Here is an 18035-nt window from a genome sequence, read left to right on the forward strand (position 1 = left end):
CCACACTCTGGCGCAGGGCCAGCTCCGTCTCATACCTGCCAGCAAGAAAGAGATGTCGATGTCTGACACCACCATGTGCTCTTCTCATTTGGCCATCCATCTTTCTCACAGTAGTAGTTTCCTAACTGGCCTAGCAAGAAGCTAACAATAGTTTGAGGCTTGCTCCACCAAATCTGCCCTCAGTCTGCCTTCTCAGGATGTTCTTCACTTGGGTCAATCTGTCACTCACCATGTTTCTGTGCTCCAACAGGAAAATCAAAAGCTTTCCCTTTGAAAGACACCACGTGCCAGAATGGCAGCTCGGGTGAACCCATGCTGCTCCCTGTCTGCAGAACCCTTCTGCTTTCTGAGAACTCTAATCTCTGCTCTAAACCATTTTCTTGTCCCAAACTTTCCACCTGGAGCTGCAACTACTTAAGGCAGCTCTAGAGGCAATGGATGGAAGAGCTTGTCCTCGCCAGTGGATCACAGGAGCCCTGTCCCAGAGCTCCTTCCCACCAGATCTGTGAGTGGGAGCAGTGACAGGGGAAGGGACAGCCAGGGCGTACTCACTTCACTCGGAAGTCGTCAGCTGTCATCCTGCTGTTATCAATGTTCAGAATGATCTTGTTGTTGTCTATGGTTGCGCAGACGATCTGGGAAAAAGAATACTCACTCCTGAATTCTCCTCCTTGTATCCTCAGGCTCAAGTCTACCCACTGACCAGTGCTACCTGACCTAACCTCCTTCTCTTGCTGTTTTTTACTGCTGGGTACAGGCATGGGGGAGCTGAGGAGAGCAGCAGTCAAAGGGAGGGTGTTCTGTGAAGGCATTAAAATGATAAAACACGTGGTGCTGATGCAGACAGCCAGGGAAGTACAATTAGTGTTGTCCGGCTCCTGCCTCAATCCACCTACCCTTTAAAATCTAAATCTTACTTTCATGGGTAAGAGTTCTAAAAGTTTGTTTCAAGGCTTAATTATAAGTCTGTCTCATTCCATCTGTTTCCTGGATTCTTTTCCCTTTATTCTTCTTCACGCGTTGACATCCGAGAGTTTTTGCCAAACACACTTTGCAAGTGCTTGTAATTGCAAATCGCACACTCAGGATGGGGCTGGCAATGCTTTCTTTGTCCTTGTTTTTAATCAGCTGTCCCGTATTTCCCCAGTTCTGTATGGAAAAGTAAACTTGTAACAAATGAAATAACATTTAACTGGAATTCTGCAAGACTGATGTGAGAATAATATGAATTCAGGCAAATTAATTCGATCCACTATTTATTTCTCCTTTAGTTGCTTTCTTGGCATGTATCTGTTTAAACGCCTTGGCACAAACCCTAATTCAGAAAGACTACCAAACCCAATCCACATATATCCCATGAAGGTAACATTTCCCCCTTCAAACCTATCTGATGAATAAAAGCAATGGAAACAGTCCAAACACTGGAGGTTTGACCCGTGAGCTCCAGGGTGTTCTGCAGCCTGGTAATGGCTGTTTACAAAAAGCGTTTTACAACAGTGAATTGTTACTCTTGAGAACTGCCCAAAATTGTGAACCAACCGTGGGAGAAGCTTACAAGGGGGAGAGCAGCTGAGAAATGATGTTACCTGGTTCTGAAGATCTTCTATTTCTTTGTAATAGCAGCTGTAGTCCCGTGGCTCACAAAAAGGGCCCTGCTTGGCGTACCACTCCCTGATTCTGCACTCCAGGTCCGCATTTTCTTGTTCCAGGCACCTCACCTTGTCCAGGTAAGAAGCCAGGCGGTCATTAAGGTTCTGCATGGTGACCTTTTCGTCACCAGAAAGAAGAATGCCATCACCAGCAAAACCACCTCCAACTACCCCTCCACCAAGACCAATACCAATGCCACCTCCCATGCCACCGCCAAAGCGAGCACTGCCACCGCTGAATCCAATGCCTGGACATCCCCCAAGGACCGTGGCTCCTAAGCCACCTCCAAAGTTTCCACCAACCAAGCTGCCAGTGCTCAGTCCTCCTCCATAATTCACACCACCACAGTAGCTTCTACCAGAAAACCCTCGGCCACCACCTATCCCGCAAGTAGTGTATCTTCCAGAAGAGACTGAGGAGATCCGTGCTCCTCCACCACCACCACCGCCACCAATCACACAGCTGCCCCCGCTGGTCCTGCCCCTGAGAGAGCCAGTTGTCTGCTTAATACTACAACTCATTTTGAGGACAGCTGCAGTTCCAACCCAAAGCCCAAAGCAAGATGCACAGCTTGATATTGAATCAGACTGCAGGTTGGTTGTTGCTGCAGATCTCTATTTATACCTTCCAAAGGGGGTGTCACCTAAAGGGTGTTTCTTCTTCCCACGGGGCTGGCTAGTCTTGCTGTTTATGCCAAGAATAAATAGCCCATAGGCAGTTTCCCTCTAGAAATCCCAGTTCACAAGGAAGATACTTTACATGTCAGCAGCTTATTCCAAAAAGTAAAATAATGTTTTATGAGTCATCAGCTTTTTGTATGATGCAAACTTTACAAGTCAAGAAAAAAAGTTGCCCTAGATTATGTACAAAGGAGAAACATTGGTATTTATAACATCAAAGTGCCTTTTATCTTTTATTAATTTGTATTTATTTTATTCTTAGTCCAATAAACATTTTTGTATCCCATGGTATGCTAGAGTATGTGGAACAAAAATGGGAAATTAATATAAATTCTCACTTCTGAAAAGTGTGAGTAATAGTGACAGTAGCAGTGAAAAGACCAGGGATCCCATGGTGCAGGTGTCTGTCACCTGGCACATGGACACAGAGGTCTTACACAGGCTCCACTGTGAGATTTCTTAAATCTCAGAGGAAAGTCCCCTGTGGGTTTAGTTCTGTGGTCGTGCAAACCCAAGAAGTCAACTTGCTCACAGGCTGTGGAGATGAGGCCTGCTGAGTGTTGGAAGTCCTTGCGCCTGGATGTTGCACAGCCTTGCTGGAAGTGCATGAAGTACCTCTCTGAAGTTATTTTTAAATTACTTTAATTGCTGTCCATGCTGCCTCTGTCTGTGGTGATCGTAGATAAAGAGATGACAGGAAAAGGAGTATCCATGGGCAATATATCCAGTTCCCAGGCTGGGATGTGATCCCGCAGGTCTTTGCTATTACCAAGATTGTGCTGAGCACAAAATAAGAAGAGCTTTCTGCCTTTCTGATCTGAGTCAGTCAGAGCAGCAGCAGGCATTGGCACAGCCTGGCAGGTCATGGGAGCGCTGTCTCCAAAACCAGGCACTAGCCAGAGGAGCGTTTGGAGAGCTGGCTCCACCAGTGTGGGTATCTTTCCCCAGCAGACTGCTGTAACAGTCTGGAGAGTTCTGCTTTCCAGGGGATGAAGGCTTCTGTTCCCCACAGGGTGGAATTTTCAAGCAACTCTTACTCACAAGTGACCTTTGACTCAAGTATGTCCGTATTTACAGGAGCAGTTGTGATAAATCCTTTCTGAGCATGACCTGACAGGGAACCCTGAGTGCAGCCGTCATCTCTGAAGAGGGGCAGAGGAAACCTCTGCTCACACCTCAGCTCCCTCTCCTTTCCCTGTGGGAAGTTGTGTGGCTCCTGTCACCATGGGAGGAAGAGTGTCCCCAAGCATATACAGATGTGATCATCTTCTCACCAGCTTAAGTGAGAACTCTCCACTCTCCAGTGAGATTATTTCTTTCTTTACTTAGATCAGAAATGATAAAAAGGCGCCTAACCAAGGCTCGCAGCACCCTGGAATATTCATGATTCGGATGGGGTAGGGAAATAACTTGCTCAAGGAAAGAGCTGGAGTCTGGCAGAGCTCAGATCCTGGCTGAGACTGCAGTGCCTGAAATACGAGTCCATCCTTCCCCTGCAAACTCATCCCCCATGCTCCCTGTGCAGTCAAGACTCGCCACAGCGAAAATGAGGAGCAGAAAGGAGGATGGGGAGTAAATCTGGCTTTCATCTGTCTTTTTGAGGAATATAATTGGAGGCAGGGTGTGGCTGTAAGAGCCAACAGAAATTAATATAATGTGTGGATTGCTTGGAGCTTTGCTCTGTTGTGGAGCCTTTCAGAAGTTACCTAATAGCAACCTACAGCGAGCACTACTCGCTGCCTCTCTTTTCCTTTCAGAGAGTATATTGCAGATTTTAGATGATCTCTCCAGGTGGGCAAGGAGCATCTCCAACACCTTGTTTCAGCAGTTACGTAATAGAAAGAAGGAATAGGTCTCACTCCACAAACCAAAGTGGTTTGCAACATTTTACAACTTTCTACATACATCTTGGTGGAAAGGTCCACAGGCTGCAAATACACAGTTCTTCTGAAGTACTGGTATTTGAGATACAATGACATCCTTTGGAGCTTTACTGGGCTCCTGCCACTGTCAGTGGGAGGTGGCACATGGGACATCCAAAAGCTAGGCCCAGGTTGTAGTTTCAAACCAGTGAGGGTTTCCTCACTCTGGCTGCATGGCTGCAGCTCTGTGTGCTAGAGCACTGCGGTATTGCCCTGCTCCATACAACCACAGGTTGGGTAGAGTCGTGTGCATGTGTCTCCTGACTGTAGGGTTCTGCTTTCTTTAGCTGCGAGACACCATCTTGTTCTGTTCCATCAGCACTGGCTGTTCTCCCCACTAGACTGATTTCTTTACCTCCACTTTTGCTACTGTTTGTATTCCCATAGCCGGGGGGCACAGCCTTGGGGCAGAGCACTGCGTAGGAAAGGACTGTGCAAGTCGAAGATATAAAAATGTCCCCAAAGGATTTGCAACCTAAATCTCAGACAGGAGGAAACAAATGGTTTCACACGAATGGAAGTAAAGGAAGAGGTGCCAGGCAGTTAGCCAGTGTGAGCACCAGAGGTCTGTGTCACACAAACACTGTTAAGTCTTGTGGGCATTATGGAGAAGAGAGATCTGGAAGTGGATGAAGAGGTACCAAGTGTAAATATGGGCACACAGCAATGGGCAGCTCACGAGGAGGCAGGAGGATGTTACAGTCTCAGGTGACATTGTGGGCAGTGGAGTTGGGTCCTGTGGGAGCTGTGACTGTCCCCGTGCCCAGCCTCGGTGCAGTACATCAACCTGTCTCTCCCACCTTCTGCTTGCTTCTCTTATCAAGGTTGATAATGTTTTCTTGTGTCAACTACAAGAAAGGTGTGTCTAATTTGACAGAACTGTGCTTTCATAAGCATTGCTTCAGTGATGTTTGTGCAACCACACTGGAATATGATTTTATCTTGTCACTTGTAATTACCATTAATAATTTGCATAATAGCCATTAGGCATCACTTATTAAACATTTCTTTGATGTCATACTGAGCCGGCTCCAGACCTTATGCTCCCATCTTTCGAATGCAGACCATAACTTTTTTCTGGCCAGTGACTCATTGGTTTATACCACCATGTTTAGCAAAACACCTGTAAGGCAAGAGAAATAATTATCACAATGGGTTTGGTAACAGCATGATCCCAGCTCTTAAATACACCTCAGAGACCAAGGTGATGACTCTGTTTCAGTTTCTTGCTGACTGTTCACATCTTCAGACTACTTCTGAGAACTTGCTAGTGGTGAAGTAGAAGTTCAGCAGAACATGGAGGTGGACAGAACCAGATTTCTTCCTACTGAAGCTCAGAATCTTCCCTGATTCATTTTGTTAAGAGTTTTAATTTCCTTCCAGATGATAACAGTGCAGCCAGACTTATCCACATTTGCATCCCTGGAAGCGCTGCTGATTATCATGGCAAAGAAGAGTGCCAGGGAATGTGTATTAGGACAGATTGGAATACTGATGGGAGAACAAAACTCCAGCAGTTTCAGTCCTGCATGGGCAGCTCAGCGCAGTGCAGGTCAGGAAGAGAAATGGCTTCATCCCATGGTCCCTGCACCAGAGCCACGAGACTCAAACCAGGACCTGCCAAGAGAATGGGAGCCTTCTGCGCCCAGACACTACACAGAGGGGCAGCAGAGACAGGCAGCCAGGACACCAGCCAGCCAGAGCCTCCCAGAGTGTCTCCATCTTATCTTGATTTCATACTTGTACTAAAAAGTCTCTTAATTTCAATACACTTTCAATGTATGGCTCATAGTGGCAGTTTAAACTACATTATTCACAGAACGGAGCTGAGAAATCTCCTTCATGGTTATAGCAGTAGTTTACTCCTCTATATAGTTCTTTATAAATGTTACACAAGCTAGTAAAAAATACAAACCCCACAGATAGTTACTATGGGTGTGAGTGAGACTGTACCCATCTGCATACTTTATATAACAGACTTTATAAAGAAATTATAGTTTATACACCACAGCAGAATACTCTTACAGTGCCTGTCATCAACTCTAACTGCTTGTGCAGCGCAGCCCTGAACTCACGGCTCTTTTCCAGCATTGGCATTTTTCAGAACTGGTTGTTTTCTTTCTGTTTCTTCTCCAATATCTGCATCCTTCAGGGTATGTCCTCAGGGACTTTTTCTGATAGTACTGTAGTTCCCATGTGTCTGCTCCGTACCACAGTCTGTATCTGCCTGAGTAATCACAGTGCATTTCACCTGCAGCCCTGGCTGTGATGCTGAGAGCTTCTGCCACCAGACTGACTGCTGAAACAACTCTCCTTCTTCTCTCTGGGGCACACACCCTCACTCTTTCTATCCTCACATTCCTCTGCCAACCTTCAGCCTAAGTCTCTGTACGGTTTTGAGGTCCTAATTTGTTCTTGCTTTACAAGATTTGCACAGTAAAAGAGAAAAGAAGCTCTTACAAGCTGTGCTACCTGTGTGCTGGTGTGAGTGGATGCGTAAGGGGAGTGTGATCTACATTTGCCTCCAGTCAGTGTCCCAGGTGGTTCTCGTCCTGGCGTCCCACGCACTGTGTCCTCTGCATTTCATTGATCTTCTCTTCCCTGTCTCTTCCTGTGCTATTTCCACACTCATCATTTCTCATCACTATAAACTCACTGGGCAGGGAAGGCATCTTTTTGTTGCTGCACAGCATTAATGCAGTGGCCTTAGAGGTGCCGTGTAAACACTGAGACAGGTTAAATAACACTGAGATGCAGAGTGTAATTAGTGTGGTGGGAATAGGAGATACAGGACTGACTTAATAAAAATATTTAACAGCAGCTCATTAGAGCAATTAATTACCCCAAGGACTAACAACTGTCTGTGACCTGTACAGAGGCTGGGGAGAGGCCACCCCCCAAAGGGACACTCGGAGCAGGATTGCTTAGTCCCTGCCCTGCGGCACTGGCACAGTCAGACATGATGCGTGACTGGGTTAGAGCACCAGAGGTGACCCACAAGCAGACCAGGCTTTCTGCAGAGCACAGACCAGAGCAAAGAACAGGGACCCCTTCCACTAGAGCAGGTTGCTCCAAGCCCCTGTATCCAACCTGGCCTTGAGCGCTGCCAGGGATGGGGCAGCCACAGCTTCTCTGGGCACCCTGTGCCAGCACCTCAGCACCCTCCCAGGGAAGAGCTTCTGCCTCAGAGCTCATCTCCATCTCCCCTCTGGCAGGTTAAAGCCATTTCCCTTGTCCTGTCCCTTCAGGCCCTTGTCCAAAGCCCCCCTCCAGATTCTGTTATGGGTGAGAAGGGACAAGCTGGCTTCCAAGTCTTTGCCTTGTACAAGCAGTTGTGCTCCTGACTGGGTTTGTAATTCCTTTCTCTGAGGTAATAAAGTAGCAGCATTTTTTTTCCCATCTGTTTATTGTATCTTTAAAAAAACCCCTCTCCCATATATTAATTTGTCTGCCCTTCTATCTTCCCACATGTTGCCAGCTGGTTCTTCCTGTTTGCCTTTCTAAAACAATCCATTTAGAGGTTCTTTATTCAGTATTTTCTCTGGGAATTGCTGCCGTCCATCAGAAGGGTGTGTCAAGCCCAGCAGAGCCCGGCTTTCCACATTGCTGCTTCAAGGGCATCGGGGAAAACTTGTTGTTCTTGATTTAATCCTGTTAGTGCACATTCATAGTAACTCAAAGGTGTTGTGTATTACATTATGTTATATTTGCACACACCTACTTTAATGAAAACTCGATTTTTGCTCTGAAGTCTTTTTCAGTAGGAGGTTGTGGGTCAGACTGCCACCTTCCCTGCGCCCTGCCACCCTCCCTGTTTCCTTCCTCATCACCTTCTATTTCATGTCTTAGCTTATGCTTCCTCCTCTGGTAGCAAATCATAGAATCATAGAATCCCAGACTGGTTTGGGTTGGAAAGGACCTTAAAGGTCATCCGCCACCTTCCACTAGAGCAGGTTGCTCAAAGCCCCATCCAACAAGTGTCCCTTTGCGCAGCATCAGCTGGCCCCTTTCCCCCATCACCACCCTGCATCCACCTGAATTCAGTGGCGGCGGTGCAGCAGAGGCTGTTTTCTTGTCCCCTTGCAATGATTGCTGTGGGGCTATAGATCAAAGGTGGATTTCTAACCAAGGGTGTATGATAAATACAACTACCTGTGTAACAATGTTTTTAATACTTGTTTATTAATTTACTTGTAGAAATCATTTGTTGGGTTGGAGGCTCTTTTAGTAGTAGCGAAGTTTATTAGAGGCAAGCTTTGGTAGTTGTGTGACAACTGAGTGCAAAGCGTGTTAGTCCCAGTGGACACCAGTGGGTGGTGGACGCAGCAGCAGGGGAGGATGGGGAGGGGACAGGGGCAGACGGTCTGCAGGGGCCCTTCCGACTGCTGCTGGAAGCAGAACTGAACTGTCAGGTTCTTTGTGCCTTGTTCATGGAGAGGCCTCGGGGGTGCTGGTGGGAGCTCTCCTGCCTGAGGTGACCTGCTGAGGGAGAGCAGGACATGGGGCTTTGCAGGGTTCATCTCTACACCATGCCTTGCTCTTGCTTCCCCCTTGCTCTGGGACTGACCACTATTTTCCCTCTCCCCCCTTGCTTGCTTGTACATTCTTGTTGAAAGACTCGTGACTGACTGATCCCCCTGCCAGTTCCTCATTTTCATGTGGTGTTGAAAGTCTTATTTAAACACATTTACCACTAGAAACTCCCCAGTGTCAAACACATTTTCTATGCAGAAGTTTATAAATGCCCCATTGCTGCACCCTCTGCCACTGTTTTCTACCACAGCCTGGTTCATCCCAGTGCTCCACCACCAGCAGTCACAGCTGCGACCGTGCACGTCTGGCTCCCTGCACTGCTTCTCCCCGGGAAAAAGAAATCACCTCCAGCCCCTCTCCACCACCCAGGAAAGCCTGGAAACCCCTCGTCCTTCTCTTTCCCACGCATGGAGCAGGACTGAAGCAGCTCGTGGACATGCTCACAGGCTCCTAGGGGACACCTCACCTTGCACATCCTCACCAGTGCATGCGCTCAGGGCAGGCAGGGCTGGCACAGGCCAGCTTTCAGCCCACCGCTTCTTCCAGCTGGTGCTGCAGGGACTCCTCTTGCCCCTGGCCCTCTGTGGAAAGGAGACAGCACCAGTGACCAAAGCCCCGGCATTCACACCCTGCAGATCTGCCCCCGACCTGAGCACTGCCTTTAGCTGGATCTCTTCAGTCACTGTGGGCCGTTTCCCCTTCGAACCATTAAGGTCATTAAGAGCAGCAATTAGCACATCCTCCATCCTGCCTGTCTGCTGCCAGCCAGTGCTTTGCCATCGTGACACACTGAGCATTACCCGAGGCTCTGAGACAAGCTCTAAGAGTGTCATTTCATCCTTTGCAACCGGCATTTTGGAACAAAACCTGATGTTTTGTGTAAGTCAGGAGCCCACCTCAGGGTACTACCATTAAAATCCCTTTTTTTCCAAACTAGTGGAGCAGGGGGTGCTGGGGCTGGTTCTGTGTGTATGAGGCGTTTATGAGCTTACCAGTGTGCCTCACTGTTTCAAAATCTCAGTCGATGGGAGGCTGGGAAGAGTCAGCTACTTTGCATACAAATTAAATCTCCCCAAACTTTAATTAAATTGTTGTGTGAAACTGAAAATGCATAGTAGATAATTTATTGTTTCACTTCATTTCCCTGCCAGTCCCTAATCCTGTCTGGCTGTGGCAAAGCCAATAAAACTCAGTGGCAGTGCTCATAAAGGACCTTGCCCAGCTCGGAGTGAAACCCGCGGTGGGAGGACCAGCACGGCTCAGGGACCAATCCCACCACCTGCACTGGCCCAAGGGGGGGAATGGTCTCGGCTTGGACTATGGACATTGCTCAGAGCCAGATCCTCAGATGCCTCGTGGTTTGCTAATAGGCTCTGTCTGTAGCAGGTCAGTGCTGGTTCCTCACCAATACATTGCTTTTACCACTCGTACCATGAATTGTCATATCCCTGTAAGTCAAAGCATAGAGATGTTGCTGTGTGAGGGTCTGTCAATGGTCTACGTACATGATGTCATGCTGTCCCCCCTCCAGCAGGCAGTGGTAGGTCTGGATCTCCTGCTCCAAGCGGCATTTGACATCCAGGAGGGTCTTGTATTCCTGATTCTGGCACTCCATTTCTGCTCGTATTTCAGCCAGCCGCTGCTCCACACAGGAGATCTGGTTCTGGAGCTCAGCCAGGTACTTGTTGTAGCGACATTCAGTTTCTGCCAAGGATGATTCTAGGTTTTCTTTCTGAGAATGGGAACAACAGAAAGGCACTTGGGGATGCTGCAAGCTTCACCTGTCTGGTTACAGGTACAGCTCCAAAGGGACCTGGGGGGCTGAGATTTGAATTGTAGTGGCATCACCTACCATAGTGAGCTGGGCTTGTACATTGATTTCCAAGGCCTGCAGCTGACGTCTGAGCTCCGTGACCTGTTTGTTGCTTGACTCGATCTCCTGGCTGCTTGTGATGACCTCCAGATTCACCTCCTCCACCTGCAAGGTTAGACCCCTTGCTGAGGCAGGGGCTTCACCACCCTGCTTGTGCACACCCTTTTGTGCACAACTTGCACGTGCTCCCCTGCTCCTGCACACCCTCTTGTGCTCCCCCTGCTTGTGCACGCCCTTTTGTGCACATCCTGCACTGCACCTGGGTATTTACAAATCTGAAGCCTCCCATTTATTCTGTTGTGACCTTGTAATACCATGTGGTGGCCCCTCTACCACAAACAGGACACTGGGACTGGGCAGTACAATCAGAAGCTGAGCACATCTGTGACACAGATTAAGGCATCTCAGGAAGTCCTTTTATCCTTTCCTTTTCCTCTTTCCCCCAGGAGGCAGGGTAAGAGACAGCTCTGCATGCGTTCGTACCTTGCAGGCATACCACTGCTCAGTCTCTTTGCGGTTGCGCTCCATCAGCGTTTCATACTGGCATCTCAGATCCTCCAGGATCTTCCTCAGGTCGGGGCCAGGGCAGGCATTGACCTCCACGCTCACGTCTCCAGTGGCCTGTTTCCTCAGACAGCTCATTTCCTGCATGGAATAGGTGCACCATATCAGTAATACTGACACTTGGTGGGGGGGACTTTCCTTCTTCATGCTTCTTAACTCTCTGTGGGGCAACCTGACCTCCTCGTGGTTTGTCTTGAGGCAGCACATCTCTTCAGTCAGGGCCTCACACTGCAGCTGCAGATCGGTCTTGCAGCTCGCCAGCTGGTCCAGCACTGGGCGCAGGTTGCAGATGTCTGCGTCCACATTCTGCCGGAGACCGCACTCGGCCTCATACCTTGAGCCACAGCCAACAAAGAGAGGTCAGTAAACCATGGTGAGCCCTGAAGTTGAGCTTGGGGAGAAAACATTTAAGATCAAGCTCTTCTTTCACTTCAGGCATGCCATGCTGCGACCATTGTCAGTGGTAGCCAGGCCTTTCACACAGATGGGCAGTTTAGTAGGGCAGCATGACAAGCAGACGGTTGGGATTTCCCCATCACCACTGCTCACCAACCCTTCCACAGGCGGTATGAACCCTGCAGCCTGGCACAGGGCCATACTCACTTCACTCTGAAGTCATCAGCAGTCATCCTGTTGTTATCAATATTCAAGAGGATTTTGTTAGTCTCCATGGCTGCGCACAGGATCTGGAAGGAAAACACAGGAGAGAGATTCCGGCTTGTGGTTTCCTCTGGCTCCCAAAGGCCATCAGAGGAAACACCTACTTGGGGTAATGCATCCCACTCTTTTTATAACAGTTCCATATACTGGGATTATCAATCAGTTAGATGGCATCATGGTGGGGAAACTCATGTGCCAGTTTGGCAGTGCAGGCTGTGCTGAAACTTCTCTGTAAATGCAGTGTCCTCCTCCCTCCAACCATCATTTCATATAAACTATGGCTTCATCTGCCCTTCCAGAGGCAGAGCTATTGCATCTGACATTGCTTTATCCACAGGTGAAAGCAAAACCCAAAGAAATATTAGTATTTGCTTGAAAAAGACTGGTTTACCTGGTTCTGAAGGTCTTCGATCTCCTTATGAAAGCAGCTGTAGTCCCGCGGTTCGCAGCTGGGCCCTACCTTGGCATACCACTCCCTGATCTTGCACTCAAGCTCGGCGTTGTCTCCCTCCAGCAGCCGCACCTTGTCCAGGTAGGAGGCCAGGCGGTCATTGAGGTTCTGCATAGTTGCCTTCTCATTGTTAGCAAATAAGATCCCATCACTGCAACCAGCACTAGCCCTGGTGAAACCACCACCACGAGTGCAGATGCCTCCACCGCTGAATCCAAGGGCAGAACAAGCCCTCTGAGTAGCTCCAAAGCTCCCACCAGCAGCACTGCCGGTGTTCAGCTGCTTCCCAAGTAATCCCTCGCTTAAACTGTCACCAGAAAAGTTGCCAATCACAGCACCAAGGTCATAGGTAGCATGTCTCCCTGGGGAGGCAGAGGAGACTTTCCTTCCACTGCCAGCCGCAGAGCTGCCTGCGCTGCTTCTGCCTTGGGAACAGGCAGTAACAACCTGCCTGACAGCACAGCTCATCGTGCAAGCGTGGATCCAACCTGGAGCCCAGGACGAGCTGCACAGGTCGCTGCAGAATCCGATTGTGATCCCTCTGTCCCCATAGTCCTCTATTTATACCAGCCCTTGTGGATCTTGCCACCGGAGAAGGGCTGTTTATTCTTCCTCCTTGTGACCTGGCTAGTGCTAATTTACTTTTTTTCAGCTGGAAATATTTCCCCAAAGGCATTTGTCTCCAGAAATCCCACAACAGAAGGATGCTTTGGTTAACAGAAGCGTGTTTCAAAACTACATCAAAAACGTTACTTCCTGAATCATCAGGTCTGACTTGTGATGACAACTAAACAACAGTGACACAAAACCTGACGATACCCGAGAGCGCCCGGGGAGTGAAACACCACAGCAATTATCCATCCCCGGCGTGGGCGAGTCTACCCGGAAAGGGAAAGCTGTGGGAAAGACGTCCTATCTGCCAGAGCCTGTTTGACCCCTTTGTGACCAGAAGCGAGGGTGCCCCCTCCATCAGCTGCCCCACAGCCCTGGTACAGAGCCAGGAGAGCACCCTGGGGGTAATGCTTCCTGCAGTGCTCCTCGGTGCGAGTCCGTCCCACCCTGCCAGAGCTGAGCAACAACCTGTTGAGCTCCAGGTCATTTGACTGGGAAATGCACTGCTCTGGGGGAGCACAGATGAATATTGCACTGGAGTGCACCAGGGATGACTTGTTACTTCTCTTTCTCCAGCATGCATCAGAACATCTCCTTGCAGAGGGGAAATCCTTTGGGATTTGTTTTGTTACTTTCCAGGGTAGACGAAACATCCAAATATTTACCCAAACCAAAAGAGAAAGGACATTTCCTGAATACCAAATGCTGCAGTTCACTGTGAATGTCCACTGCCAAGCGAGGACAGCCGTGTGAGGGGGTTCACAAGATCCCTAAAGCAGTGACATGGAGACTCTCAGAAGCAGCCTGATCCTCATCAGTCTGACTTGTTCCAACCAGCACCACAGAAATCCTTCAAATATAATCTCAGGAAGATGTGTTAGATTTATAAAAGACACTGGAAAAGCTCATTTAAAAGAAGATACTAAATTTTTTTTTTTACTCTTGGAATGCTAAATTGAGGAAGAAAGGAAATAATTAAAATGTTTTGTCATCTGAATCTTTCATTTGATTAATAATATTCATACAGCCATGCTAATGCTGGCTGCCTTTCCCCGTATGTAGCTCAGCATTGGGTTTGGCAACCAGGTCACCTCGATACATGAAAGCTGCGTCAGGTCCAGCCCCTGTCAGAAATATGCTTATGCCATTGGGGCAGGTTCATTAGTCTTGATTTTATCTTGACACTGCAAATGCAGAACAACTTCAATGTGGTGTGGATTCTGTGTGTGTCCATGCTTTCTTACAGCTGCGATTAGCAGGATGAGCCGGTGCCATGGTGCTGTGGCACGCCTCGGCTGTGGCAGAGCCAGGATTGGGAGCTGCTGCTGTGGAGCCACTGGCAAAGCGGGAGCAGAACTGGCCAGGATCTGTCCTTTTGCCACAGAATTGCTGAGAAATTAATGCTGAGCTAACACCAAATTTCCTTTAACTGAGAAATACACAGTCCTTTCCTTTCCAATGAAAAAAGTGAACACATTGATGAGTGGGGTTTATTCAGTTATTGATGAAAATGAAGCACAAATGTCCATGTTTCTTCCTTCCTGTTTGAACTTCAGACGTTACCATAGGTCTCTGCAGCCAAAGGTGATGAGAATTTTCCAGCTTTTGTAAAGGAGAATAATTATTCCACTCTTGATTTTATTGGATTTGTGTCACCTTCATGGTAGCCTTTTTTCCTATCCAAAAATTGACATTTTTATGAAACCAGTTTTTACACCTGATCACACCTCAAGACCTGCAGCAGTTACAGCCCTCATTTTATTAGAAGAGATTTTCTTTTTTTAATGACAGGTTCTACATGCATAATGGAGGCTCTTTCCACAATTAACTTTTAATGGCTTCCAGACTGGAGTCCACAGACAGCACTTTGCTCACTGCAGCCCTGCAGCCAGCCACGGGCGATGCCTCAGATGAGTGTCCTCAGCTGACCTGGAGCCCCTCGCAGGCAGCGTGCACCCAAGGGAGGAAATGGAGGAGGGGAATGATGGCTTACGAGGGTTCCTGCAGGCATTCCAGGAACATCAGTGCAGGCCTGACAAGGGAAAATTATTACTTCAAGTAACAAATGAGCATAAAAGCCTCCCCTAGGCAAAGGTGCTGTTCCCATTTAATGAGCACTGTCAAAAATTAAAAGAAAGGAATTATTCTGCAGCTTTACATCTGCATCTTGTGCTGGGCTTTATAAAGGAGATCAGGATGGTGGTAGATGGGTGCTGTGGCCTTATTCCTGAGGCTTGTTCTACTGCACCAAATTGTCAAATTAAAAAGGGCAATGGAAATGAGAAAGAAAGATGAGATTTCCCCTGAGGAAGTCCTTTGGATATCTCAAGATATTTTCATAGAATCCCAGGCTGGTCTGGGTTGAAGGGATCTTAAAGCTCATCCAGTTCCAAGCCCCTGCCACAGACAGGGACACCTTCCACTAGAGCGGGTTGCTCCAAGCCCCTGTGTCCAACCTGGCCTTGAACACTGCCAGGGATGGGGCAGCCACAGCTCTGGGCACCCTGTGCCAGCCCCTCAGCACCCTCCCAGGGAAGAGCTTCTGCCTCAGAGCTCATCTCCATCTCCCCTCTGTCAGGTTAAAGCCATTCCCCTTGTCCTGTCCCTTCAGGCCCTTGTCCAAAGCCCCTCCCCAGGTTTCTTGCAGCCCCTTTAGGCACTGGAAGCTGCTTTAAGATCTCCCCGGAGCCTCTTCTTCTCCAGGCTGAACCAGCCCATCTGTCTCAGCCTGTCTCCAGAGCAGAGATACTTTAAAGCTTAAGCCTGTTTCTTGAGCTAATGCATATGGACTTCAGAAAGTAGAATGTGCCCCCAAGAAGGAGATCCAGCATTTCATGTTATTACAAACACTCCCTGAGTCACTGCCTGTCTTTATGTCCAAGAGAACTTCCCTGGGGACTCAGACATGACACGGAAACCGAGTCCCTGCTGGTGCCCAAGCTGCTGCTGTCCCCCTGCAGGACTGCCAGCCCAAGTTAGGTTTAGGTCAGTTTAGTCACGTATTTGGGTTAATTCTGTTTTTTATCCTGTGAAGTGGCCACCAGGGAGTGCCAGGAGAAGGAAGCTGGAACCGGGTGCTGCCAGCACTGGACACCAACTCAGGCTTCTGCATGTCCCTCCAGCCTGCACAGGGGTGGGTACAGGGATAGAGTGAGAACTGCAGCAGCCCTGGCTCCTGTCTGCTCATTGTCACTGAATTGCAGTCTCACCTATGGAAAATTCTTGTTTGCTGTTTACAAAGCATTGCTTATCGAGGTTTTGATGTCATTGTCACTCCACTCCTTTTCTGCTCCTTATTGGCTGTTCTGAAGATGATCTCCATCTCACTGATGGCACCAGACACTCCAGGGTTCTTATCCCACCTTTGCAAATCAGTCCAGGCAAATAGTTCAGCTTCTCCAAATCTCAATTTCATGCTTTGTAGGCTGGAAATAATAATCACAGTAGTCCTCCTTCTCAAGGGCATCATAAAAACAACTGTCTGATACAAACAGGGGGTTTAAAGATCAGAAACATAATACACATTGTAAGTATTAGTTGTTGTATGTATTTTTGCTGTTATATATTAAGTTTGGCACTGGCATATCCTACGTATTTCTCTGTGTCTCAGCTGATGAAATACCTTTCAAGGACATTCTTGGGTTTTCTTTTCTGTTTTGTTGTCCATAGAAGTTCCACCATTATTCACTGAGGACCTGTTTGTGATACCAGGGTTCTGTGGAGCTGTCAGTGACCTATGTGTTCTGGTCTGTGTTTCGTTTCCTACCCTTTTCTGTAATTGCTCAGCAGTGATACAGAATGGTAGTATCTCTTCACACTCCCTTTAGTGGAAAGATCTGGCAGGTTCCCTACTTCTTTGATCACCTTCCCTCTCCTCTGCTTGTCTTGGCATGCCCAGCATGACATCATCAGCTCTTTCTAAGAGCCTGTGCAGAGGCAGGATGCCTCTGTAATTGTCCTGTGAGGACTGTAATGCCTTTGGCGAGGCTGGCAGTGAATCATCAATAATGGTTCCAAAGATGTGCTCCACGTCAGCCCCAAGAGCTCCTTGTGCTTCATTATAAGCAAAAGGAATCCAGTTTACTGCAAATTATCACCTTTTCCTTTGGTCTAAGGCCAAACATGAGGCCGTGGTCCAAGACTGGACAGAGCTCCCTAGTACCACTGGCTAGAAAACATGAAGTTGGGTCTAAGTGATTCCATCAGGCTTTTGGGTCTAAAATGATTTCCTCTCCTATCTAGCCCTCAGGTGGATGTGGGACCAGGGCAGCATCCTCTTGTTCCTCTGCTGCTTTCCAGGAAGTGAGTGGGCAAAAGTGAACCTGAGTGCCTGGCTGCCAGCACCTAAACTGTGTCACCTCCTCCTGATGGCAGCTTGCCTGCAGACATTGTTGACAGATGAGAACTAGCTTATGTGTTTCAAGAAGGATTTGAGCAGTGATCTACTAGGTGCTATAGTGATAAAAATTACTGCTACTCATCCCTCTGTGGATTAAGCAATGCCTACTGTGCAACCTGTTAATGCAGCCTTGGGCAGCATGGAAAGACCTGTATAAAGTTTCATCACGCCCAATAGTGTGATTTAAAGACAGTCAAGTAAGACAGAAGGATATATGTATGAGATCTGCCAACCAGCCTGATGTTGAGCTCGTGTCTCCGGATGGTACACAGGACAGGCATGAAGACCTTTAAGTTCAACTTACAGGAGAAATGATTCTTTATGGTACCAAGAGTTAGAGAACTGAGCTTTATTTTGTTGGCTTTATTTATCAGTCATGTGGCACGTTGGTATCAGACATCATCCTTCCATCATTGCCTTCATTTTGTATCAAACCTACCTGGTTTATGTCTTGGTCCTGTGTATTTACAAGCAATGAGTTCGGTATTAAAAGCTGTATCATGTTACTTTTGCTCCAAGTGGAACCCATACCCCTCTGTTCCCCTCTTCTTTCTGACTTCTTCTTGTGGTTTCTTAGGACTTTCCCTGGCACAAACACACAAGCCTGAGGTTTTGAGGGATCACATATCAGGAACAGACAAGTCTGCAGTTGCGTGAACAAGGGAAAAAAGCTTTATTAAATGTAGACAGA

At 48.0% G+C, this 18035-nt stretch overlaps 1 protein-coding gene across 1 annotated transcript; it reads right to left on the reverse strand.

The window, feature by feature from the left end:
• Window positions 1–8774: 8774 nt before the first annotated feature.
• On the reverse strand, window positions 8775–12483 carry LOC104400457 (keratin, type I cytoskeletal 13-like). The gene is made up of 7 exons (XM_010018412.1): window positions 12274–12483; window positions 11826–11908; window positions 11400–11556; window positions 11142–11303; window positions 10638–10763; window positions 10291–10517; window positions 8775–8847 (listed from the first exon to the last, which is right to left on the reverse strand). Exons 1-7 carry the CDS (start codon window positions 12445–12447, stop codon window positions 8775–8777), a joined length of 1002 nt encoding a protein of 333 aa, XP_010016714.1. The 5' UTR covers window positions 12448–12483.
• Between the last annotated feature and the right edge of the window lie 5552 nt (window positions 12484–18035).

The sequence above is a fragment of the Nestor notabilis genome, unplaced genomic scaffold (assembly GCF_000696875.1).
Source record: "Nestor notabilis isolate BGI_N333 unplaced genomic scaffold, ASM69687v1 scaffold33557, whole genome shotgun sequence".
Classification (NCBI taxonomy): domain Eukaryota; kingdom Metazoa; phylum Chordata; class Aves; order Psittaciformes; family Psittacidae; genus Nestor; species Nestor notabilis.